Source organism: Semicossyphus pulcher, unplaced genomic scaffold, assembly GCF_022749685.1.
Source record: "Semicossyphus pulcher isolate SPU_LCO1_2020_fin unplaced genomic scaffold, fSemPul1.0.p SCAF_3, whole genome shotgun sequence".
NCBI classification, from domain to species: Eukaryota; Metazoa; Chordata; class Actinopteri; order Labriformes; family Labridae; genus Semicossyphus; species Semicossyphus pulcher.
Genome location: NW_027211704.1, coordinates 32,046,474 through 32,068,616, shown reverse-complemented (window position 1 = coordinate 32,068,616; position 22,143 = coordinate 32,046,474). Strand labels below are relative to the sequence as shown.

The window sequence follows — 22,143 nt, the reverse complement described above, 5'->3', positions numbered from 1 at the left end:
CCTCAGTAGTTACGTGGTGGAGCGAGCTACCAAACTCCATTCCGTCCACAGAGTCCCCCGCCTCCTGCTTTGCCTCTGTTCGCTGCCTCTGTGTGCTGCCTGTTGGCACCAGTGTCCGATTGCTCTTGAAGCTGTTTGTTGGCTCTTACTGACTTCGTTCCCTCCTGTCTTGATCATTGCTTGTGTTGTATTAACTCTCAGATGTACGTCGCTTTGGACAAAAGCGTCTGCTCAATGAAATTGTAACATTGTAACATTTAAGTTCAATGCAGCTGAAAGTTTCTGTCCCTCCGAGTCTCCCCCTCACATTCTTTAATGCTTATTTTCATGTTGTAAATACAGAAAAGTGAAGATAATGAGACGTACTAGAATATGGATGCACAGAAAGGTATTCCTTTCAACTGGCTGATGAGTGAACTTCTCCTCTGTCTGTGATTGGTGCAGGTGAGTCAGTACACCTTTGCCATGTGCAGCTACAGAGAGAAGAAGGCCGAGCCGGTGGAGCTCCTCCAACTGGATGGCTACACTGTGGACTACACGGACCCCCAGCCAGGTGAGATGCTGTGCACGACAACGAGCGATGCAGAGGAAGGACAGGAATCACAGATTGAAGAGTTATTTGAAAGCCCCTCCCACGATCCTCCCGCACAGGGGGTTTTCACTTAATGCAGCAGATCTCCTCTGAGGATACTGTGCTTGTGTACAGACTGACCAATCTTTTGTTTTCTGCCCTGCTAATTTTGTTGCACCTGAAAGGGTGGGACAGTTTACACTTATTATTCTTATTGGCAGATAAGGTAGACACTCCACGCGTAATTCCACCCCGCTTCATCCTGGCTTGGTGTTTAACCAGCTGAGTATTTAACATCTTTGTGTGGGTATGCAGGACCTTTAACTGGAGTTATCTGTGACGTCTTGTAATACAGCACTGCAAATTCACATGGTATACTGTATACTAGGGGTGGGAATCGCAGGGTCGCTCACAATATGATACCCAATACATGACAATAATATAATGATGCATCACTATTTTATTTTACCCTGGTGGACGATCATTTTTTATTCCCATCTGCACAAAACAATAATGTGTGAACCAATAGAAAAACAGCTTCTCCTTCCTCTTCCCCTCCTTTCGTCTCTCAGGTCTGGATGGCGGCCGGACGTTCTTCAACGCTGTGAAAGAGGGCGACACTGTGATCTTTGCCAGTGATGACGAGCAGGACCGGATCCTGTGGGTGCAGGCCATGTACAGAGCTACAGGACAGTCACACAAGCCCGTTCCTCCCACACAGGTCCAGAAACTCAACTCCAGGGGGGGCACGGCACCCCAGCTCGATGCCCCCATATCTCAGTTCTGTAAGTTTTTTAAGACAAATATTTGAACATGCATATATACAATATAACTCTTACGTTTCCAACGGTAACTTGAAAGGCCATTGTCACCCCAAAGAGACATTGACTAAACGTCTTCCTTGGAAATGGGATACTCTTGTCTTTTGCAGCCACAATCAAAGCTTTCACATTAGCATAATTCTTATGAAAGTCTCAGAAGCCTCATTTGTATGCAGTATGTCGGCACTGAAGGAACAAAACAGCCTGTTCTCCCTCCAAACTCATCAAATGCAGCATGTGGGACAGTGGCCCAATGCTGCAGCTAAAGCTTATTGTTTTAGTGTGCAGTTGGAGTCTGGTGACGAATGAAAAGCACGGAGGTCTGGTCAGGATGTGATCGCAGCGATTTGATGGGTAAAAATTTACACAGGACTTTCATCCAGGACACTTCTGAGTTTTGTTTCTTGTTTTAGTGATAATCTCAAATATTTTTAATTTAAATAAATGTCTGTTAAGTCGCTATCTATCGCTGAATGAGGTAAGTTAGTGACGCTTTGCCCAGACGCGTTTTCCATCAGCCAGCAGTGGTGGTCTGCCAGAGAGGGTAGGCGGAGCTAAGCGGCTGCTTTTCCGCTCTCTGCAAGTGTTGCGAGTAAACAGTAATCTACTATGAACAAACAAAGAAAAGATTGATGACTACAGATACAACTCAGATGAAGGCAAACAGTCTGAAAAGGAAAGCGACCGTCAGCCAGGAAAATCAAGAGTTACAACTGGAGCCAACTGTGGACGTCACACATGCAGCACTGTCTGGACATCTGGGAAGTGTGCTCCTGCAGTTACCGTTTATCGCCATAGGGGCAGCCAAAGAGAATGAAACTGAGATGTTCAAGATCACCACTTTAATAAACAATAGCTAAGTTTGGAGTCATTTGAGCGGTTAATCTCTTTTGAGATATGTTATGTAATAAGGAAATTAATAAAGTATGTTAAATAAGGAACTAACAGAAAAAACATTCTTTAATGAATGTAAAAGGTAAATAGACTGCACTTATATATTACTTCTCTTGCCTTTAGACAAAACTGCTTTTACACTTCTGTCACATTCACCCTTTCACACTCACATTCACACACTGATGGCAGAGGCTGCTATTCCAATCTTCAGTCAGTATCCATGCACATTCACACGCCGATGGGGTTCAGTGTCTTGCCCAAGGACACTTCGACATGTGACTGTAGCAGTCAGGGATCGAACCCCCAACCTTTTGATTGAGAGAGGACCGACTCTACCACTGAGCCACAGCCGCACCACTCGTTTTTTATTCTTCATGTTCAAATTAATAAAATGTTTACATTTTCTCAGCAGACTTATTATATTTTTAAAGTCCTTTTGCATTGCTTATTTATTATCGCCAACTTTTATCGCTATTTTTTTTGAAAACATAACCGGAAAGTGGATATGAATTATTTCTAACTTGACCGTAGAGGTTTGGAGTTTGGAGTGAGAATAAAACAAAAAGCAGTTGAGGCCCTTTTTTCCACTCACAGCTTCTTGGTCTCTCGTCCTGTGCTCGATGTCTCACTCTGTCTCCTACTGTGCAGTTTGTGTCTTGACATAACCACCGATGATGTTCTTAGTTCGTCTCCTTCCTGGTCATGTGCTGTACACTCGACTGTTACTGTTAATCTTGTTCTCTGTCTGCTGCTTCGCTCTCTGCTGTAGAACTGCTGTAGTGTTAAAGTGTCGGTGGCTTTGCTGTGTGTCTTTATGTTTCTCTGTTTGTTTCTTCTTCCTTTTCTTCTTCTTCTTCTTCTAAACCCTGACCCTGCTATCTTGTAGCTGGATTAAAGGGTAAGTGCTTTCCTCCCCTTTCTTTCTCCTTCCTCCTTTTGTTGTCCATCACACTCTTTCAGTCGGTATCTCTTTGTTCTTTCTGTTGTTGGACAGAAATAGAAGAGATACTAACATCTTTGTAATTTAGCATGCATGCAGATATGATTTGCTTTGGCTGCACTTCTGTCTGCATATTTTCATCTGTGCAACAGGGCCTGACTAGACTCATGTCATGGATCCACCTTGAAAATTGGCACATTGTAGGTCAGGGTTAAATTTCCTAAATTACTTACTTTTTGTGAATGCTGCAAAGATATAGCATGTCTAGTTTATAAGAAGTGTTGGTTGCTATATCATCAACATCGGGGAAATCTGCACAACTCTGCCTCATGTAGGGATTTACATTTGGATCCTCATTTTGCAGGTATTTTGATGATGTACTTTTTTGGGAAAAGCCTCTTGCCTGCTCTGCTAACTCATTATTTTTTGTTGTTTGCAATTTCAATAGTTGTTTTTTTTTACACAAATTTGAGAAGAATTGAAATGTGCATCATAACTGGGTAGATGTTTGCTCCTCTGCCTCACATTTCAATCATTAATGAATGAGGATTCGTATGATAACATTTTGGAATGAAAACACTCACAGCTGCTTTAGGCAGTTGTTTTTTATTTTCTTGGACTAAACCATATTAACATATACCATATTTTTGTCCTTAATGTGCAGCGCAACCATCATTGCTAGTTTTTTTACAACACAGTCCTACTTGTCAGTTAATTATAAGTTCTGATGTAAAGTTTAATGGAACTGTTGGTGGGACAGAGAACTGGGAAGAGGCTAGCTTTTATTTTGTGGATGCGCTGTGACCTCCAGAGTCGATCGCGCCCAAACTGAACTGTTGTTTGTGTGTTGCTCTGTTTAACGCTGATGTTATCGCGTGTTTTCACAATTCTCTCGTGATCTTGTGATCTCGCGAATCCAGCTGCTTGGGGTTGTCTGATGGACCAGAATCGTGGCTCAGACGGAACACGCCAGACACAGATCCTGTGGGATCGAGGCGTTAAGTCGCTTTGGGTATTGTGCGACAATTCCAGTGATAACAGAAGATAAGGCCGAGCTCACCTTTACCTCCTCCCACGCCTGCTTCATCTCAGGGACCTTTAGAGCCATGGTTCTCAACTGGTGGGTCACGGAGCTGACAGTTGTGCCAAAGGGAGCCAGCCATGGCCCTCTGTTTAAATTGGGAGGTGTGCTCCCGCAATTCCCATTTATCACCAAAGGTGCCGCCAAAGAGAATGAAAACGAAATCTTCGAGATAAAGATATTTCCTCATGGCATTCTTAGATCCGTGGTTCTCAACTGGATTTGGGACCCAAAAGTGGGTCGTTGCACTTTTTTTAGTTTATTTCTGTTGAAAAAAAGCTGCTAACTGAACGATTTGTAGAGGTAATATTTTCCTCGCACTGCTACCTGCTGGTCATTTGGTCAACTGTTATACTGTTGTTTTTTGTGAAGCTAAGATACGGTATTGTTTCGTTTTGTTTTCCGTTCAAAGTGCACCATTTTTTATTAAATACATTTGAGTGGTTGAAATCTTCTCGCGATAGGGAGGTGGTGGTGGGTCCTGAGACGAGACCAGTGAGAACCACAGCTTTAGAGGATTCCTGTTAGCGCCCTGCACAGGCCCTAATGTACTGAAGGACTCCATGCAAATGAATGAGAGGGTTGCATTCTTTGAGTTGGTCTGAACGTGGGCTTACTGTTTGTATTTGAATAAATTCATGTTTGTTATTAGGAGGACATCAAACTATCACATGTACGTACATTATTATCTCAAATACAAAGGCTTTGTCAAATCGGGGCACTGGAAGTCAGTCATAGCTGGAGTTGCTGAGAGAAAGTCAGTCTGTATGATGACATATTACGTGCGGAATCTTTTCGATCAATTGAAATATCAAAGATTATTTATACCTTACTCAAATCGATGGCATTTTATACCGAGTTTTCAAGCGTTTTTTACTCTGCAGCACACCGAACTTAAACATCGTATCAAAGCACTCACACAAAAAATCAAACAAATATTTGATTGTTTTAAAATATTAAATGAACTACCAAACATTTGAAAGTAATCTCTTTTACTGTGTAACTCACAGCCATAACTATGTCACACATCCTTTTATGCAGTGTCCGTGTAAAGCTGCAGTGATTGAACTCACTGCTGCTCCGTCTGACAGGACGATCAGCGTCCTGACGTCTTTTCTTATTTACAGTTAAAAACGCTGAACTCTTTGAAACACATAAATGTCGCAGAACTCTGCAGGAAGAATCATAAGCTATCTGGATTAACAAACTATCATACAGTCACAGTTACTTTACCTTTTTATTGGCTGATGGTTTTTAATTCGTCTTATTTTAGGGGGTGCTGCAGCACTCTCACACCATACCTTCCACGCCTATTTGTCAAATAGCTTCCTTTAGTTTGTATGAAACGGAACAAACTCTTTACACAAAGACTTAAAATGTGATAAAACCAATTACCAAGCCAAAGTTTACCTCACTGTAGAACACAATGACTCAAAGAGCCATGCTCGCAGGCCAACACACCCAATACATGAGAAGTGTTTCCTGTTAGCGTCGGGATAAGTGAATTTACTGAGCGAGCTGTTTTTGTCACAACCACTGGAGTCCCACTGAGTCCCAGCAGCTGGTAATTACCAAGTTAAAAGTGCCAGGCCATGAATAATACAGTGAGCCCGCTGCACAATTAAATCAAGCAGCAATCAGTCAATGTTACCAAATAAGTACTTGTCAGTTCACACCTGGATCAGCGCAATGAATAATATAACATCATGTCACCGTCACCCCCCCACCCCGCCCCGCCCCACATCTAATAGACTGCATTAAAACATTGTGACAACAAGACAAAATTAAGAGACTTGTTTTCAGCTGCTGAGAGGTGCAACTGAACTTCACAGTTTAATCTTTTTATTCTTATGAGGAATGACAGTTTAACTTGTTTTTACTTATTTTAGTAACATAAAAACAAGATTACAATTATACAGTAGTTTGAAATCATGGAAATATGAATTTTGAGAAGTTTTCTTTTTGTCTTTTTAAAGATTTTTCTTTCTGAATTTCTTTTTATTGTCGGATATGCACATGGAATAAAGTAAATGCTGATTCTAATATGCAACAAATACCCTGAGGCTCCTGTGATTTAACAGTGAAATTTTGAAGCCCTAAAACCACAAATCTGCCTTCTTTCAATTACAGTCATATACAGTGAATTTGAGCTGGCAAAAAAGTTTTACAGGCACTTGACTTGAAACTTGACATGATTTTACTGAACTTTGAATATGAATTTTATTTTCTGAATAATTTACAATACACAAAAGAGCAAAGATAAGATGTAACAAAACACAGTGCAGGGAAGGACAAAAAACTCAATGGTGTTATTTAAAGTCACAATTTTATACAGAACACAAAATTAACTCAACAACAACATAAAAGTGATGGCAAACTAATAACAAAATATATATATTGTCCACAATAATACAAATAGTACAAATTAATGAAAGTAAACTAATGTAAAGTAAAGGAACTGCTATGAAGCACTGAACTCACTGCTTGTCTTGTCTTAACGGTTCTATTAAGGCAAGTGAATGTGTTTGGTGGGTGGAAGTATTCAGGGTTAAAGTAGCTCTCCTACTATTCAACAGCAAATCTGTGGACTCAAAAGTCAAAAGTTAAAATGTAAGGTCGGGTGGTAAAGGGTTGGGTGTTGACTTTTCCAGTGAACCATAGACTGTATAAAAAGATGACATCTGACATCATGACATGACGACATGACAGCTCCCTAAAAGTTCTGCTGTTAAACACAATTTTTCAGTTAGTTAAGTGTGTGTTTGGGTTAGCAGAAGTGGCTACGGCTGCTTCACTAGCCGAGCTCTACTGCGCAGTCTCTGGCTCCAAATGATGTCACCATCGCAAGATGGCAGCGCCTATCATGGGGCTATTTTGGCATCAATTCCGTACAATGGGAGCAGATGGAGACGCGTTGTCCATCTATATATACAGTCATTGATGAAGATCATGAATCTGTTGTTGCGAAAACATGAGTAGATATAACCTGTGGCTTAGTGTACTGATCCCTGGACTACTCTGTTAACATGATTTTAATATAATGACCAGCATGGACCAGAGATGTGGACTTGAGACTTGGTGACTTGGATTCGAGTCGACTCGTCTTGACAAAAACTAAATGACTGGAGACTCGACTTGACTTGAGGCGTGATGACTCGGATGACTTGCGTGTGTTCATAAGTTTGAACGTTAGCTTTTAAATATAAAATGATAAAATTCAATGTTGTCAAGTTTCTGTCTATCAGGTATGTCTGCAGCGCAAACTGCGAATCATGATTAGACGACTCAAAAAGCTGTGTCTGTGCCAAGATAATACAGATACAATTCACTGTCACACTTTTTGAACAGGTTATATAAATTGGCCAATAATATCATTATTAGACGGGCTGCTAACACCTTGTCTTCTCTCTTTATAAAGACCGGATACTACAGGTAAGAGTGCTGGATGTTGGGTGGAAAAAATGTGACTTGCCTTAACTAAGGACTTGACTTGACTTGACTTGACTTGACATAACCTGTGACTTGACTTGACTTGACTTGCCCAAGAAAAAATGACTCGAGACTTGCTTGAGACTTTGACCAAATGACTTGAGACTTACTTGGGACTTGAGCAAAGATGACTTGGTCACAACACTGGCATGAACACAGCTGCTCTTTACATCCTTCATATGACTGGTTATGACATGCATGTGATGTATTACTTAAAGTTTAGTTGAGCCTTGTTTTTACTGTTAAGGTATTGATGGAGTATATGTGACCTGTAAAAAGCAGCTTAGTTTTAGATAATGCCACTTTCTACACACACACTAACAGTGTTTGACGCATGTTAAAACACCTGCACCCACTGTTTTAGTTGTTAGCATCGACGTGGTTCCGCTCTTGAGAAAATGATCACCACCCTGTTATTGCACCATGACTCCTTCTACTCTCAGTCTGATGCCTCCAGTGGTTTATGGCATCTATTGATGCATAGAAATTGATGCGACGTGTCTGAAGTTTGTTAGAATAATGGTCATAACCTATGCATATTATCCTTAAAGATAATTCCACTTACGTAGTGTACTGATTCTCTGCTGCCCTCGGGGATACAGACTTACAAACCATCATTTGCTGCATTCTTGTTGCCGCAAAGCAAACGGAAATGAGTGTCTACTGCACAGAAAGAGAGTTACAGCTTTTACTACAAATATACGTTTCAAGCTTTGGTATAATCAGACTGAGAAGATGGACAATTAGCAAAAACGTGAAGAAGATAAATTATCAGCTCAGTACAAAAAAACTGCTGCTCTTCACCGTTTTTAAACGTATTCATTGATGAGTTTGCTCATTGTTATTTCATGTGTGAATATATGTGCATCTAAACAGGCAGAAGCACATTAAATTTAAACCTTTCCAGGTCATAGGCGGTTCCAGAGTAACCTAGGTCCTATAACTAAAACTTTAATTGCATACACTCTGTTTTGCACCCTTTATCCATCTCCTATCATCCCAACTCTTCATACAATGACAAACCAGCAACGCTAGCTCACAGCCGTTTATGCAAGTCTGACCAGCTATCGCCTGTCCGCCAAGCAATGCAGCTCCACCTCTACCTTTCAGTATTCAGTTTCAATATTATTACCCCACTGATGTTTAGTTCAACATTTTCCAGATGAACTTGTAGAGATTGAAGTGGGGCCAGGAGAGAATCCCAACTCACACGTTAATCTCCCCCCTGTCTCCTCACTGGTCAGGGTTTGAATCTCAGTACAGTAGGGTTTTACGAACAGCTGTTGGAAGCTGAGACATTATAAGTGTACCTTCTTGGTTAGGTGTTTAGTTTTGCAGATTATGGGTTTGGTGTTAGCTCATCAGTGAAGATCTTCACAAGTTTAGTTGAAGAAAAGATCTGGCCACGTGCAGAATAGCCCCAAATGCTTTCGGCCATCAAACCCTTGACCAGCAGTGTGTCCGCTGCCTCCCGGATCCTCTCCTCTGGATCTATAAATGAATAGCAGCCATCAATCATTGTCAGGGCCATCCTTCCCCAGCCCAGACGGACGGGGGTGACTAATGTCACTGCATGTTACTGTCCAGCCCTCCCGCCTCCACTCCCGCTCACTCACATCAAACAGACCTGACAGGCCACCAGCTACAGACCAAAGGGGCACCGCAATGTCACCTTTTTAGATTTTTGGGGGGAGGAATTGGGGGGGGGGACTTGTTGAGGGGACACAATCAGCTCCCAGCATCATGCTCTTTGTTTTGCTCATTGATTGACAGCTGGGGTGCCTTCGCTGGGCAGTGAAGAGGACGTTGGCTGACAAACCTCTCGGTTGCCGTGTAGCTCGGTATAACCTTCACTCACATCGGTGCCAGGTTTGTCCTGACTGACGGGACCAACTGTGTCCACTCTGTGCTCTCTACTCAAGAGCAAAGTTTAATTGAATCTGATGAGTCATTTGGTTATTGATATTCTGACACTCTGTTGCTGCATGGTTCTGTCCAACTTAGTTGGGATTTCAGGCAATTACTAATAATCTTCATTATAGGTTGGAAATAGAAAGGTGGATGCTACGGCGCAAGAGGCAAAGCTTAGCTAGCAGCAATGGAAGCCGTAGGGGCATATGTATAGCAGGGATCAGTAAGGAGCGAGCCCAACTTAAATGGACCACCTTCTAATGACAATGACAGTGGTTGGTGTGTGACTGATAAGAAACAGTGCTTCCATCGCTGGGATGTACAACCTGGAAAGAACTGGTTTTGGCAACAGAGACTCAAGGATTCTATGTAATGCTTATTGTAGTGTGGGGATATATCAATTCAACTGGTGTTATTATTAAACTAAAGTAGCTGCATTGCTATGTGTTGACCTTCTTCACCCATACCACTGGAGAACCCTTCATTACGAAATTTCAGATATTCACGCCTCGTACTTTAATTATTTTCCTTGCCTAATCAGCAGTACTTACTTAGCACTCGGGGAAAGTTGATGCAATGTTAGATTCCCGCTGGCAGAATATGTGAAGGTTCTCAGTCATCCAGGCCATGGTAACTCGAAGGTTAATCCAAAAGGGCAGCTGGACTTGGTTCTTGAAGACATTTCACCTTCTTCAGTTTGAAACGTCTTCAAGAGCTTCAACCAAGTCCAGTTGCCTTTTGGGATTAAGCTTTGAATCACTGTCACATTAGTTCTTGGTTTCAGGTAACCTTTCTATGACAATGGTCCTTTAAGAATCTACCACAAAAACAGGGATTGAGCTGTGGTGCAATATTGCCAAAGTAAGTTAACATAATACTACATGGGTATTTACAGTCCAAAGCCACCCTGCAAAGTGAAAGAAATATTTGAGTCATTTCCCAAAATGAAAGTATAACACACCACCAGAAGAACAAGAGAACATTTGTTTACTCATTTTATTTAAGCCTCCTTTTGGAGATGATTGAGTTAAGTGTGGGGATTTCACATACTGAGCTCAAGTGTGGAGGGTTAATGGGTGTAATTGGGCAACTGTGGGATGATCTGAATTACAGCCTTAAGAATTTAAGTGACTTAACATGTCACTAACCTGTGGTTAGTGCAATATCCTATTTTATAATAAACTAGAGACGGCGCTCTCACCAGCACCAAAACAGGAAGCAGCAAACTAGGTAGAAGGTAAACATGGAGGGGACTGCAGAGAGGTGTATGTCCCTGCACGCACAAGGGCTGCTGTCACCTGAACGTGACATGATAGTTGGACGATGGCTTGTAGTTAGGACTCAGTGTTTGCTGGTTGGGTGTTAGCTCTGGTGAATCTTTGACAGTTTGAAGTAATAAGTAATATGACTCACTTGATTCCTTTTAAAATGGTAAATGGACTGCACTTATATAGCGCTTTTCTAGTCTTGCGACCTGCTGCTTTTACACTAGATGTCACATTCACCCATTTACACACAAGTGCCAATCTCCAATCAGATCTATGCCCATTCATACCCGATGACTATGGCTTTGAGAGCAATTTGGGGTTCAGTTTCTTGCCCAAGGACACTTTGACATGTGACTGTAGCAGTCAGGGATCGAACCCCCAATCTTCCGACCAATCCGACCGACTCTACCAAAGCCACCCCTTTTAGCTTGTGTTGCTAACCCAGCTATCATCACGGCCACTGATTACCATTTGCAACACAAAGCATTGCGCAAATAGCAGCAGTGGCCAAAATCGTGTCTGTTTCTGTTTTTTCTTTTTATACATAAATAATCTAGTTGTTGTCTTGTAAATAGTGACCCTGAAAGATACCAAGTGTTTGCAAAATCTTTTTTGTGACTCTCGTTTGTGACTCAAATGTCTTACACTGTAGTCTTTTTAAAGGGTTGTCAAAGTGTTCCAGTGGCATAAAAGTTACATAATTGTTTGTCAGCTTTTTGATTGGCTGTTGCAAAAAACAATTTGAAAGTGAAAGATCTTGAGCTTGTTAAATCTGCTCTCTTACCAACGACTGATAATTCACCTATAGTAACAATGTGTTCAGGAGACCTCCATTACAGCTGTGGTTGATGTCACTGTTGTAATCCTCCCTCAAGGTTCTCACATGCTCTAAGATGGTCATGTGGTTCTCCACCTTCACTACAGCCAGAGTGGCTTTTCTACCACACTACATGTGTGCTGTAATGCATTACAAGCGTTTTGGCAGCACTTACGACCCAATACAAAATAAATCTAGTTACAAGGAAGAAATAAGACTTAAACATGTTTATATCTGCATAGATTCCAACTGATTGGCATGGATATGAATGTGTGAAAATGCATGAACACAACATGGACATAACACCAAGCCCTGTGAACTAACATTCAGACACCAGGTCAGACTCCTGAAAGATGCCTGGAAACTCTCCTGTCCACCTGAACTTTACCCTGCCCACAGTCAAACCGGGCCACCCTCATGGACTGCCTGTGATGGAGTCAATGCTGGACACAGCCTCTCAAGTGATTGGCTGAAAACAATCAAACTAATGTGTGTACAGCATTGCTTTATTGTGGGCCCTTCATGAGGTTATATCTTTTGACATTTTTGTGAGTGTCACAGCAGAATTTTTTCCTTCTGTTTCTTTCCCTCTCTGTGTGTGTCTCCTCACTGGACGGGTTAATGGCTGTGTTCAGACGCTGATCGAGCCCAGAAGCACGGCATGGATGAATTTATTTCAGCCAACCCCTGTAACTTTGACCACGGCTCGCTGTTTGAGCTGGTACAGCGCCTCACCCTGGACCACAGACTCAACGACTCCTACTCCTGCCTGGTAAGGAAAGGCTTTATAACAGCACAACAATCACTGTGTTTGATTGTCAATCATGGTGTTACACTAGGCTGTACAGTCAAGGAATCAAACCCTGCTACTCTCCCACTGCTAGAAACTCATCAAGAGGGGATGATAATTTAATTGTCATTATGAAAACTTTCAGCAGCCTTCAGAGCATCTGAAAAGCTCTTAACTTGAAGAAATCTGAGGACCCTGGTCTAAAGTTGCTTTTGTCAGTGGAAATGGAAAGTATAGCTGCAAGGTGTGATTCAGGGTTCATTCTCTTTGTAGTATACTGAATCAATTATTTCTGATGACCCAAAGTTAAAGCAGACTGTTCAGGCTTCAGTTCAGTTAGTTAAAATCTGTTAAAAGAAAGAGTGAGACCAATCATGCACTTGTTTCTGATTTCCAATGTATGCAGACAAAAAGTGTCATTTCAGCAAATATTTCCAAACAGTAATAAACATCTTATCTTGTTGACCATACGATTGATTTATATGGGAGTCTAGTTCACTTCATTTCTCTCCTCTCGCTTTTATTTGTTTCCCGCAATAACCCAGAAAGTAACAGTTCTTTATAAAGTCATATTCAATTTCTCCTCGCAAAACAGAACAAAGTCTGCTGAAAAGAGGTTGGTGCACTTTGATGTAAATCTTTGGTTATGAACCATTTGGTGGTAGGCCACAGTGCTAGGTGTGTACTTTCAGCTATAGAGCCGTTCTCCTTTAGCCAGGATACCCATGAATAATTATTAGCCAATACTTGGAATACACCACGTATAAGCACCAATTACACATACTTTATACTTGCCCCTGTGTCATCTGTGACAAAATTAAATTGTGAAGTTCTTGATTGATGTCGGCCATGTTTTTGAGCATTCTTGCGTTTGTATATTATATTGGTATGTACCAAATAAAGTTAGATATGATTACATTTTAGTGTAATGTATTTACACATTAAAAATCCAAGAGGTTATAAGATATTTCACTCTAAAGTTTTTAATGTTATGCAGATTTTAAATAAATCCATCCTGTTGGACTTTGCCTGCTTTGCAGCCTTGTTCATGTTTGTGTATTTGTCTCACAAAGGAGTCAAACTGCAGTGTTTGTTTTTACCCTCAGGGCTGGTTCAGTCCTGGTCAGGTGTTTGTCCTAGACGAATACTGCGCTCGTTATGGCGTCCGAGGCTGCCATCGGCACTTATGTTACCTGAGCGACCTGCTGGAGAGGGCGGAGAACGGAGCCATGATCGACCCCACCCTGCTGCACTACAGCTTCGCCTTCTGTGCCTCCCACGTCCATGGAAACAGGTACCATTCAAAGTGCTGACTCGTCCCGGGTTACTCTTTTTCCCAACAGCTGCAAAGTACTCTTGGATGCTAAAAAAACTAAAACAAAATTATTTTTTTTAAGGTAAAAACAAAAGTTGTAGCAGAGAAATAATGAAAACTTAATGACAACCAGGCCAGTACACAGATAAAGGCACATATACGATGTAGAATGAGACCCCCTCTTGTTTTTTTATGATTTTAAATTTTATGTTACTTTGTTTCCGATTGCATGTTCAATGTTTCTTACTTTGCATGTTTGCATGCTCATCTTTCCTCTTTCTTTTGTTCTTCTTCCTGTGTGACCTCTTTACCTTGTTTACGTTCACAAAACGCCCTTCCCTCTTTGTTACCTAAACCCCTGCACATCCGCACGCAGTCAGCGTGTGTCTGAGTTATTAAACTGGCCTGTAAATGAGGCCGAACTCGAACGAGCTTTGTTCCCCCTCGCCCCTGAGCTCCCTGCCCAGACTGCTAAGAGAGAACTCAAAATCATTGAGTTCATGAAGAAAATTGACCCCAGGTCCCCTCTTTTCTCTGGAAGTAGAAGGTAAGTTGGAAATATAAACCTCTTCAAAAAAAAAGTCAGTTTTTTACAGTTTTTTACAGTGCAAATCCTCAAATAAGTTTTCGTTTTAAATAAGTTATGTTTTAAAAAACATAATTTTAAGAATTGTTTGCTTGTCTTCGTGGACAGACGTGAATAACCGTGACATCTTCATCATAGTGAAGTTATTTATCTCAGTATTTCAACAACTTTATTCCAATGAATCTCAGCAAAATCTGTTTATTATTAGTTCATACCGCTGTAGGAGTAGCAACATAGTTTATCAGCAACACAAGAGGCCACTCAGTCAGACAAGTTTTGAAATAAATCAGGTTTAGATTAGTACTCATCACCTCTTAATGGAAGTTACTATTACTACATTACCTCTTGCTGGAGTAGTGCTCTAAGTGTGAGCATCAGAGCAGCAAACACAACCAAGGCGGAGGGGGAAAGGCGCTTGTTGCCCGTCTCTATGTCCTTTGAGTTTAGTTCGGTACTTGCTCCTGGCTTGAAGATTTGCATCATGAATGTTTAGGGCAACACATTCTCCCTCACAAGTTGTGAATTTTGGCAGATCCAAAATAATCCAGGTACCCTAGCATCAGTTTTGCACCTGAAGGGCTACACAATATTAGCATGATAGCTCTTATACATAAGTCTGGGCAGCTTTTAAAAATCAACAAAGCTTGCTAATAAGCGTTTATCATCCTGGGAGTTTAGATTGTGCAGCTAAACTAGTACATGGTAAGTGTTTGAAAGTTGCAGTTTGGTTTTGTTTGGGAACCAAAACAAGCTGCTGAGGTTCAGGAAAAAGATGATGCTTTAGGTTCAATACATTCTAATGTTGGTATGTAGTTACCCAAACAACACAACAACAAGTTGCATAACTAAAATCGACTTCTGAAAGTCCCACGTTTGATCTGACACATCCATCGCCCCTGAATGCCACCCCCATCAGACTTTCTCGCTCCCCATAATACGACAGCTGAGATTAACGGCATCTAAAGATCGAACTAAGTGAAGGTGTCCAAAATGCCAACGTCAAAGCTGCCTTATTTGATTTGGGAGTTAGACCGGCTGTTTCGGGTGCAGCCCTAAAATATACCTCAGCTACTAAATTGGCTCAACGGTTGAAACTAAGTTTGTTGTTTTACAGACAACATCCAACCAAGTAATCTAATTTTTTCAGTATCATTTTCTGTGGCTCTGGAATATAACTAAATGCAGTACAGTTACATTATTGATCTCAGACCTGGTTTTAAATCAGGGATGACACGGTGTAGTTTCCCGAAGGTTCTGTCGCATGTGACATGAGTTATGATGCCTTCATTCCAGTATGTACCCTGTAATCTAAGTTGCAGTATTTACCTCTTGTCTAATCTGCTGTGATGTCTGTCCGACATCAAATTTGTCAACATCAAAGTCAGCTGTCTGCAGATGAAGCATAACAAAGATAGACGAGGGCCAGTCCGGCGCCGAGGGCAAAGGTCAGGGGGGGCCATCTGTCAGAGCAAAGAGTTGTTTCCTGCTGCCAGAGGACAGAGTCCAGCACAGTTTATAATAATAACCAAATTACATACACGCCTTAATAAACATCCTCATGTAGATTTCTCTGTTCATAAAATCCCAAAATAATGCACATCCTCTGACGTGGCCGTGCTGATATGCAGGGCTCACGGAGTCCTGCTCTGCCAGTCCAGCCGTGCCTGGAGGTCGAGCCATGACAGGTTGACAGGTTGTCATGTGTGACGACCGAATGTCTCCGCTGCCAATGCTGCTGCGTGTGCCCCAGTGCACACACCTCATGCAGACCACCACCCCCCCACCCAAACAAACACAAACACCCCTCCCCCACCTTGGCCTCCTAATAGCCTGCTGGCCTGGAGGTGTTGGTGCACCAAGTTGGACTCGGTTGCCCAGTCGCCGGCTAAAGTGTCAGGATTTGACTTCTGTCCAGCTAAATGTCGACTCCGTTTAGATCGACTTTTTGCTGGGAAGTGGCTTTTTAAAAAAAACAAGTAAAAATCAGCTACTGTTTATTTAAATATCGGGAATGCGCTGTGATAACCACGCTAAGCTAATGGTTGTGCATTATGGTAGCAAAGCAAGAAGAAGAGTGCGGACATAACAACCAGTGAAGGATTTTACATTTAAAAATTGGAATTTAATCTCAACCTAAAGAGCAAAATATCCTGAAAAAGCCATTTCTGGTGAAAGGAGTCTAAAGGAAGTCCAAGGATGGACTCATGGTGTCTAAGATGCTTTTTTTGCTTTGATGTACAAGCTGCTCCAAATTATTGCCCCTGTTGGGACTTATTAGGTTGTTTAATGATTATTGATACACAAAAGACAGTCCATGTACAGATGCAGGGTTGTGCATATATGTGTTTTAAAATGTATATTTTAATATGGATTTAGTATTTTTAATTTTAGAAAGTCACTTTTTAGTGCACTATTTTTTGGATTGATTTAAAAAGTTAACTAACCATTTTTATATATTTATTTACTCTATCATTTTATGTGGCAAATATTTTACAGATTATTAGTCGTCTTTGCTGTGACAAGCATGGATTCACATAAATAAAAAACATTTTAATGCATTAATAAATTAACAAAACTAAAAGCAAATTAACCGTCAATTAACTTTAATCCACTAATCATTTCAGCTCTAGACGGATTGAGTTTTGTGCACTGGTAGGCTATTAAAGTTAACTCTGAAAATGACCATGTGCGGACAGCATAATGCCACGCATGATAAAGTACACTGTCCAGTTGAAGCGGCATTTTTGGATTTTTCAAATCAAAATTTCACAGAGATTTCTACAAAGAAAAAAAACATGAAGAAGTCATTTACCTTCAGGACCTGACACGGTCTGCTGCATATTAAAGAGGATGTGAACGTGTCGCCGTCTTGGCGTCTGTCTGACACTGATGGCTCATTTGCTTGTTGTCGTCATCGAAGCTGTGAGGTCACGAGGTCAAGCAAACATGAGGAAGCTGCCAAGAAATAACACGCTGCTGGAAGAAAAAAAATGGGGAGCCCTGCAGGACATAATTAGTGTGAAATTTCCCTCTTTCATTTTCTGTCACAATGTAAAAGGTGAGATGGCTTTTTTACCGTGGATTTAAGTCATAATAATTCCTCTGTCATTTTGTGTCTGGCTTGTATGAATAGAAACTAAACAGATTTTTAATCTCCACCTTTAAAATTAACAGTGCAGCCAACAAATCTAAAAAGGTGTAAACTCCAGCAACATTTGTTTATTAATTCACAAACACAAAGAACAGCTCTTTGGTATCATGAGGCTTCAGACTACAGTCTTTATTTCCAGTTATGTTTACTCGGGCTTGCCAGCTATAATGCTCAGATACTAAAACAACCAAACAAATGTGATGAATATAAAATATGTTCAAGTGTTGGTAAGGTCAAAGCATCCAGTGTACAGACGCAAAAGGTTGATTGCATGAAGTCAGCTCTCAAAAACAAGAAGAAAAGTGCAAAATATTACAGATATTAACAAAATGATCAAACAACAAGAAAACAAGAAAATCTCCCCTAAAAAACATTTTGTCTGATACAAAAAAAAGATTCAATATTTCTTTCTTGTTATGTAGAAAATATACACTTCAATTTTGCAATTTCCATTATCTTGGGCTTAAATTTAACATCCAATGCTATAGAAATTGTCTTGAAAATAAAATGCTATTTACACTGGAAGTCACAGAGAACAATATCATCCTGACTAAATGTACTTGTGATAGAAACGAGAAAGGCTTGCTTACATAAAATACAAATACGATTCTATAAAAAAACCTAAACATTTAACAATAGTTGAAATGGCTCATAGCTTTGTCCCCAGATATAATACATTTGCTGTCTTTGTTCTGTACATCTAAGAGACACCTGTTCTGTGCTGCGATGTAAGATTAACAATGAACAGCTTCCTATTGGTCACTGTGTTCATGAAATGTGAAGGGACGACAGGTATAAGATGCTTTAAAAAAGAAAGCTTGACTTTGATGAAGCAGTTTTGTTCTTGTCAATGTTGATGAAAGAGCTTTTTCAGAACCAGTTATTGAAATCTCTCTAACAAGTTTTAATCTTGATATAAGATCAATGCAGACAAAAAGCTTGAAAAAAAGCGAAATGCCCTCACATCAAACCTGATAAGAAGAAATAACTTTCATTGAATGACCTGATTTGAGATATACAGTATAAGTATACTTTGACATAGATTTCCCGACAGTCTCCTCCTCCCCAGCGACATGATTTCCAGCAGCAGAAGCCGACAGGTGGCTGCGACACACTGACAGTGTCTGTTCAAATGTCCATGAAGAGTGAGGCCAGCCTGGATGAGATGATGCTAAGCAAATTGGTCCATCTGAGATTGTAACACAGCACTCGAGGAGCAGTGCAGCCAGGATAACCCCTCCAACAAGCACACACACACACACACACAGTTTCTCACTGTCTACCAAAATGACATGTCAAAGGGATGTGGGGGGTGTGGGAGGAGGTGTCATGTCACCTGCTTCTCATCATGCTGTCATGGCCACCAGTCCAGCGCCTCTACTGTCACATGCACTCTGCTCACACTCCACCCAGACTCCACCATGTCACATTCGATAAACACATCGAACATACACACACTCACACACGCGTACCTGCTTGTAAAGCTGTAATTGCTTTACTTATATGAAAATACACATAATAATGCCCTGAAACTCACGACATGCTGTTTTTAAATAACTTCATTACATGCTTTAAAATGAACAATACATTAAATGAATAAGTTACAATAAGTATAAGATAAGAATAAGATTTACCTGTCCTTCGTCACTCTCACTCGTTTGTGAACCGTTTAATTCACTGGTCTTCTCTTAAAATCACGATATAACAGTTACTGGGCCCAACTTGTCCATTACAAAACATCCTCATCCACATCCCCTTATGTTCTCTTTGTTGCCAATCCTTGTAAGAAAGTGTCTCATTAAACACACGTTGTTCTGTAAATTCTATGATTTGACATCAAACCTTGTCAGCTCCTGTTTGTCAGTCTGAGTAAATGTAAATTCTGTGACTCATCCTCTTGATGCCTCTGTGCTTTCCATGTTTGAGCGCATGCTGATCTGTACGTTTTCACGAATCCTTGAGGAGATGTGTAGGTTGACTTTTAGAGAAGCTGTTTTGTGATGGAAAAGCTTTTACAAACTGGGGTAATTATTTGTTCCAACCTTAGTATTGGCCAACAGCAGTATTGATATATTTGTTTCACTCTTACCTTACCAAACGCAACTTTTTAAGAGTTTAAAATAAGGGTTGACTTACGCAGGCGAAAAAAGAACAGTGGTCAGTACTTTGAATTCCTGGTATAAATAGAAAATTAAACATCTGACAAATAAAAAATGCCAATAATTCCCTTAAAATATGCCCCATATATTTCTTAGGTGTATGGATTGTGTTAGACTTTTTCATACATGTGCAAAAAGGTCTAATTTGGTCTGAATGTAAGTTCAGGAGAGGTTTTTGTATCACCAGATTTTTGGTGAACCACAATCACACTGAGAGTAGACTGTCCCACCATAGTCTGTTGGTTCCCCAGACACATAGGAGACTCAGAGGAGCTTAGAGTATGTGTAAATAAACATACATGAAACGCTGCTATCCAAAGTTAAACACCAATTTCAGCATGACTCTTGAAATCTCTGTCTTGTCAGTTGCTGCTCTAATCGAACGTTTAATTGCCTGTGAATGTGAATTGTCTTTCAGGCCGGATGGCATTGGCACGGTGACCGTGGAAGAGAAGGAGCGCTTTGATGAGATCAAGGAGAGGCTACGGGTTCTCCTGGAAAACCAGATTACGCACTTCAGGTAGGAACCCAAAAGTAATCCATTTGCTGAACTCAAAACGGAGTGATGAGGGTTCAAATGAAAATCTCCCATTTTTCTTCCACAGGTACTGCTTTCCATTCGGACGGCCAGAGGGGGCGCTAAAAGCAACGTTGTCCTTGCTTGAAAGGGTAAGGAGTTTTAACTGCTGGACAGATGGATACAAGATGTGTACCTCTGTGCCAGTGACAGTAGTGGTCGAAGGCAGTATGTTTACACAATTTAACACAAATGTTTAATAGGATCACCTCAGGAGCCACCGCCACCTCCTCCTCCAACCACTCAGATTTAATGAAAAATGGTGCAGTTTGGACCTGAGACCGGACGAAACATCACAGTGTGTCAACATCACAACAGACAACAGTATAATAGTATGCAGTGCATCAGGGGAAAATATTCCCTCTACAGAAATATGCTAATGACTGCAACATAAATGCAACCACCGTCGGGCTCATCGAGTTTCAACCAGTAACTGGGATTACCCAATCAGTGGATACATGGAGTGTGACTAAACTACACTACGACTGCACACGTCATGGGAAACCCCTGTCCTTCAAAATAAAAGCACACAATCCATTTTTTGCCCCCTTTTTTTTTTCAAGCACACATCCGCGACCCACTGAAAACAGCTCAGCGACCCACTTTTGGGTCCCGACCCACCAGTTGAGAACCATAGATCTTTAAATTTGGCACAACAGACACTTGAAATCAAAGATGAACTGATTAGACTTTGGCGGTGAAAGGTCAAAGGTCAATGTCAGTGTTACTTTAAAAATTGCCACTTGGACATGATATGTTAGGAAGGCATTGAGGGACACTTATTACAAATGTTGAATTCTTCTTTTATTATCCTATTGTTGACTGAGAAACAACCGGGTTCTGGGAAGCAATGTGTCTCGTCATGTTACTGTTTATGTTTTTTGCCCTTTTAGGTTCTGATGAACGATATAGTCACTCCTGTTCCTCAAGATGAAGTCAAGGCTGTGATCCGTAAGTGTCTGGAGCAGGCAGCTCTGGTCAACTACCAACGCTTGTCAGAGTATGCCAAACTCGAAGGTAAGTTACGGCTCCTTGTTTGTTTGTGTTAAATACTGATGAATAAAAACTGGATTTCTGAACTCAGCTGGGGACTGGCTTGCAAAATGTGGTTACTTTAGATTGGAAAGCTTGTAGAACAGAACATAAAGAAAGATCCATTTGACCAATCGATGATGCAAAGTGTCAAAGTGATGCATAATTAAAGATTATTTTACAAAGCTGTTCAGACATCTTTCAACTGTTTATTCAAACAGCTGTAATTAGCCATGCTCAAGGGGATTTTTATGGTACACACACACACTCAGATTATTATGTTTAAAGGATTATTGTGCATGGCCTTTGAAAATATGGAACTTCTTCAAAAAACTGCTTTAATTACAAGTAAGGACATCTACTGAATCTATGGGATTACCTGTAAATAAAAAAGCTGCTATAGCAATCACATGTGTGATGTCATTGAGAATATTTATGGTATGTTCAGACCAAAAGAGAAGTGAAAATTGGCCAAGGGTTTCTTGGGCAAGTTTGACAGCAGGATTATTTGTGTTTATAGGCGTTGGTTAAACACAACACATGAATATTAAGTTCATAGCTTGACACAGCCTGGTGAATTTTACCACCTTCTCCCGGAACTGTTTCTGGATAAATTTAGTTTCCACTTTAGGCTGACTAGTGCCCAGTTTGACAACCCTGGGAGGTAGGTCGGCTTAGTACAACCGTTTCTAGGACACCAATACTAGCAGTCCCGTTCTGTCTCAAGCCACAAGTCGCCCA

At 40.9% G+C, this 22,143-nt stretch overlaps 1 protein-coding gene across 12 annotated transcripts in view; it reads left to right on the top strand.

The window, feature by feature from the left end:
• The window catches only part of cadpsa (Ca2+-dependent activator protein for secretion a), a 186,166-nt gene that overhangs the window by 100,107 nt on the left and 63,916 nt on the right, over positions 1 to 22,143 (top strand). For 7 of the 12 annotated variants that reach the window (XM_069677539.1, XM_069677541.1, XM_069677536.1 and 4 more), the window contains exons 10-16: positions 445 to 553; positions 1,144 to 1,356; positions 12,428 to 12,564; positions 13,689 to 13,876; positions 20,212 to 20,313; positions 20,399 to 20,462; positions 21,264 to 21,387. In XM_069677539.1, coding sequence (XP_069533640.1) covers positions 445 to 553; positions 1,144 to 1,356; positions 12,428 to 12,564; positions 13,689 to 13,876; positions 20,212 to 20,313; positions 20,399 to 20,462; positions 21,264 to 21,387 — 937 coding nt within the window. Of the gene's footprint in view, positions 1 to 444; positions 554 to 1,143; positions 1,357 to 12,427; positions 12,565 to 13,688; positions 13,877 to 20,211; positions 20,314 to 20,398; positions 20,463 to 21,263; positions 21,392 to 22,143 lie in introns of all 12 variants that reach the window. The other 5 variants (XM_069677540.1, XM_069677534.1, XM_069677537.1 and 2 more) reach the window with 2 other exon arrangements.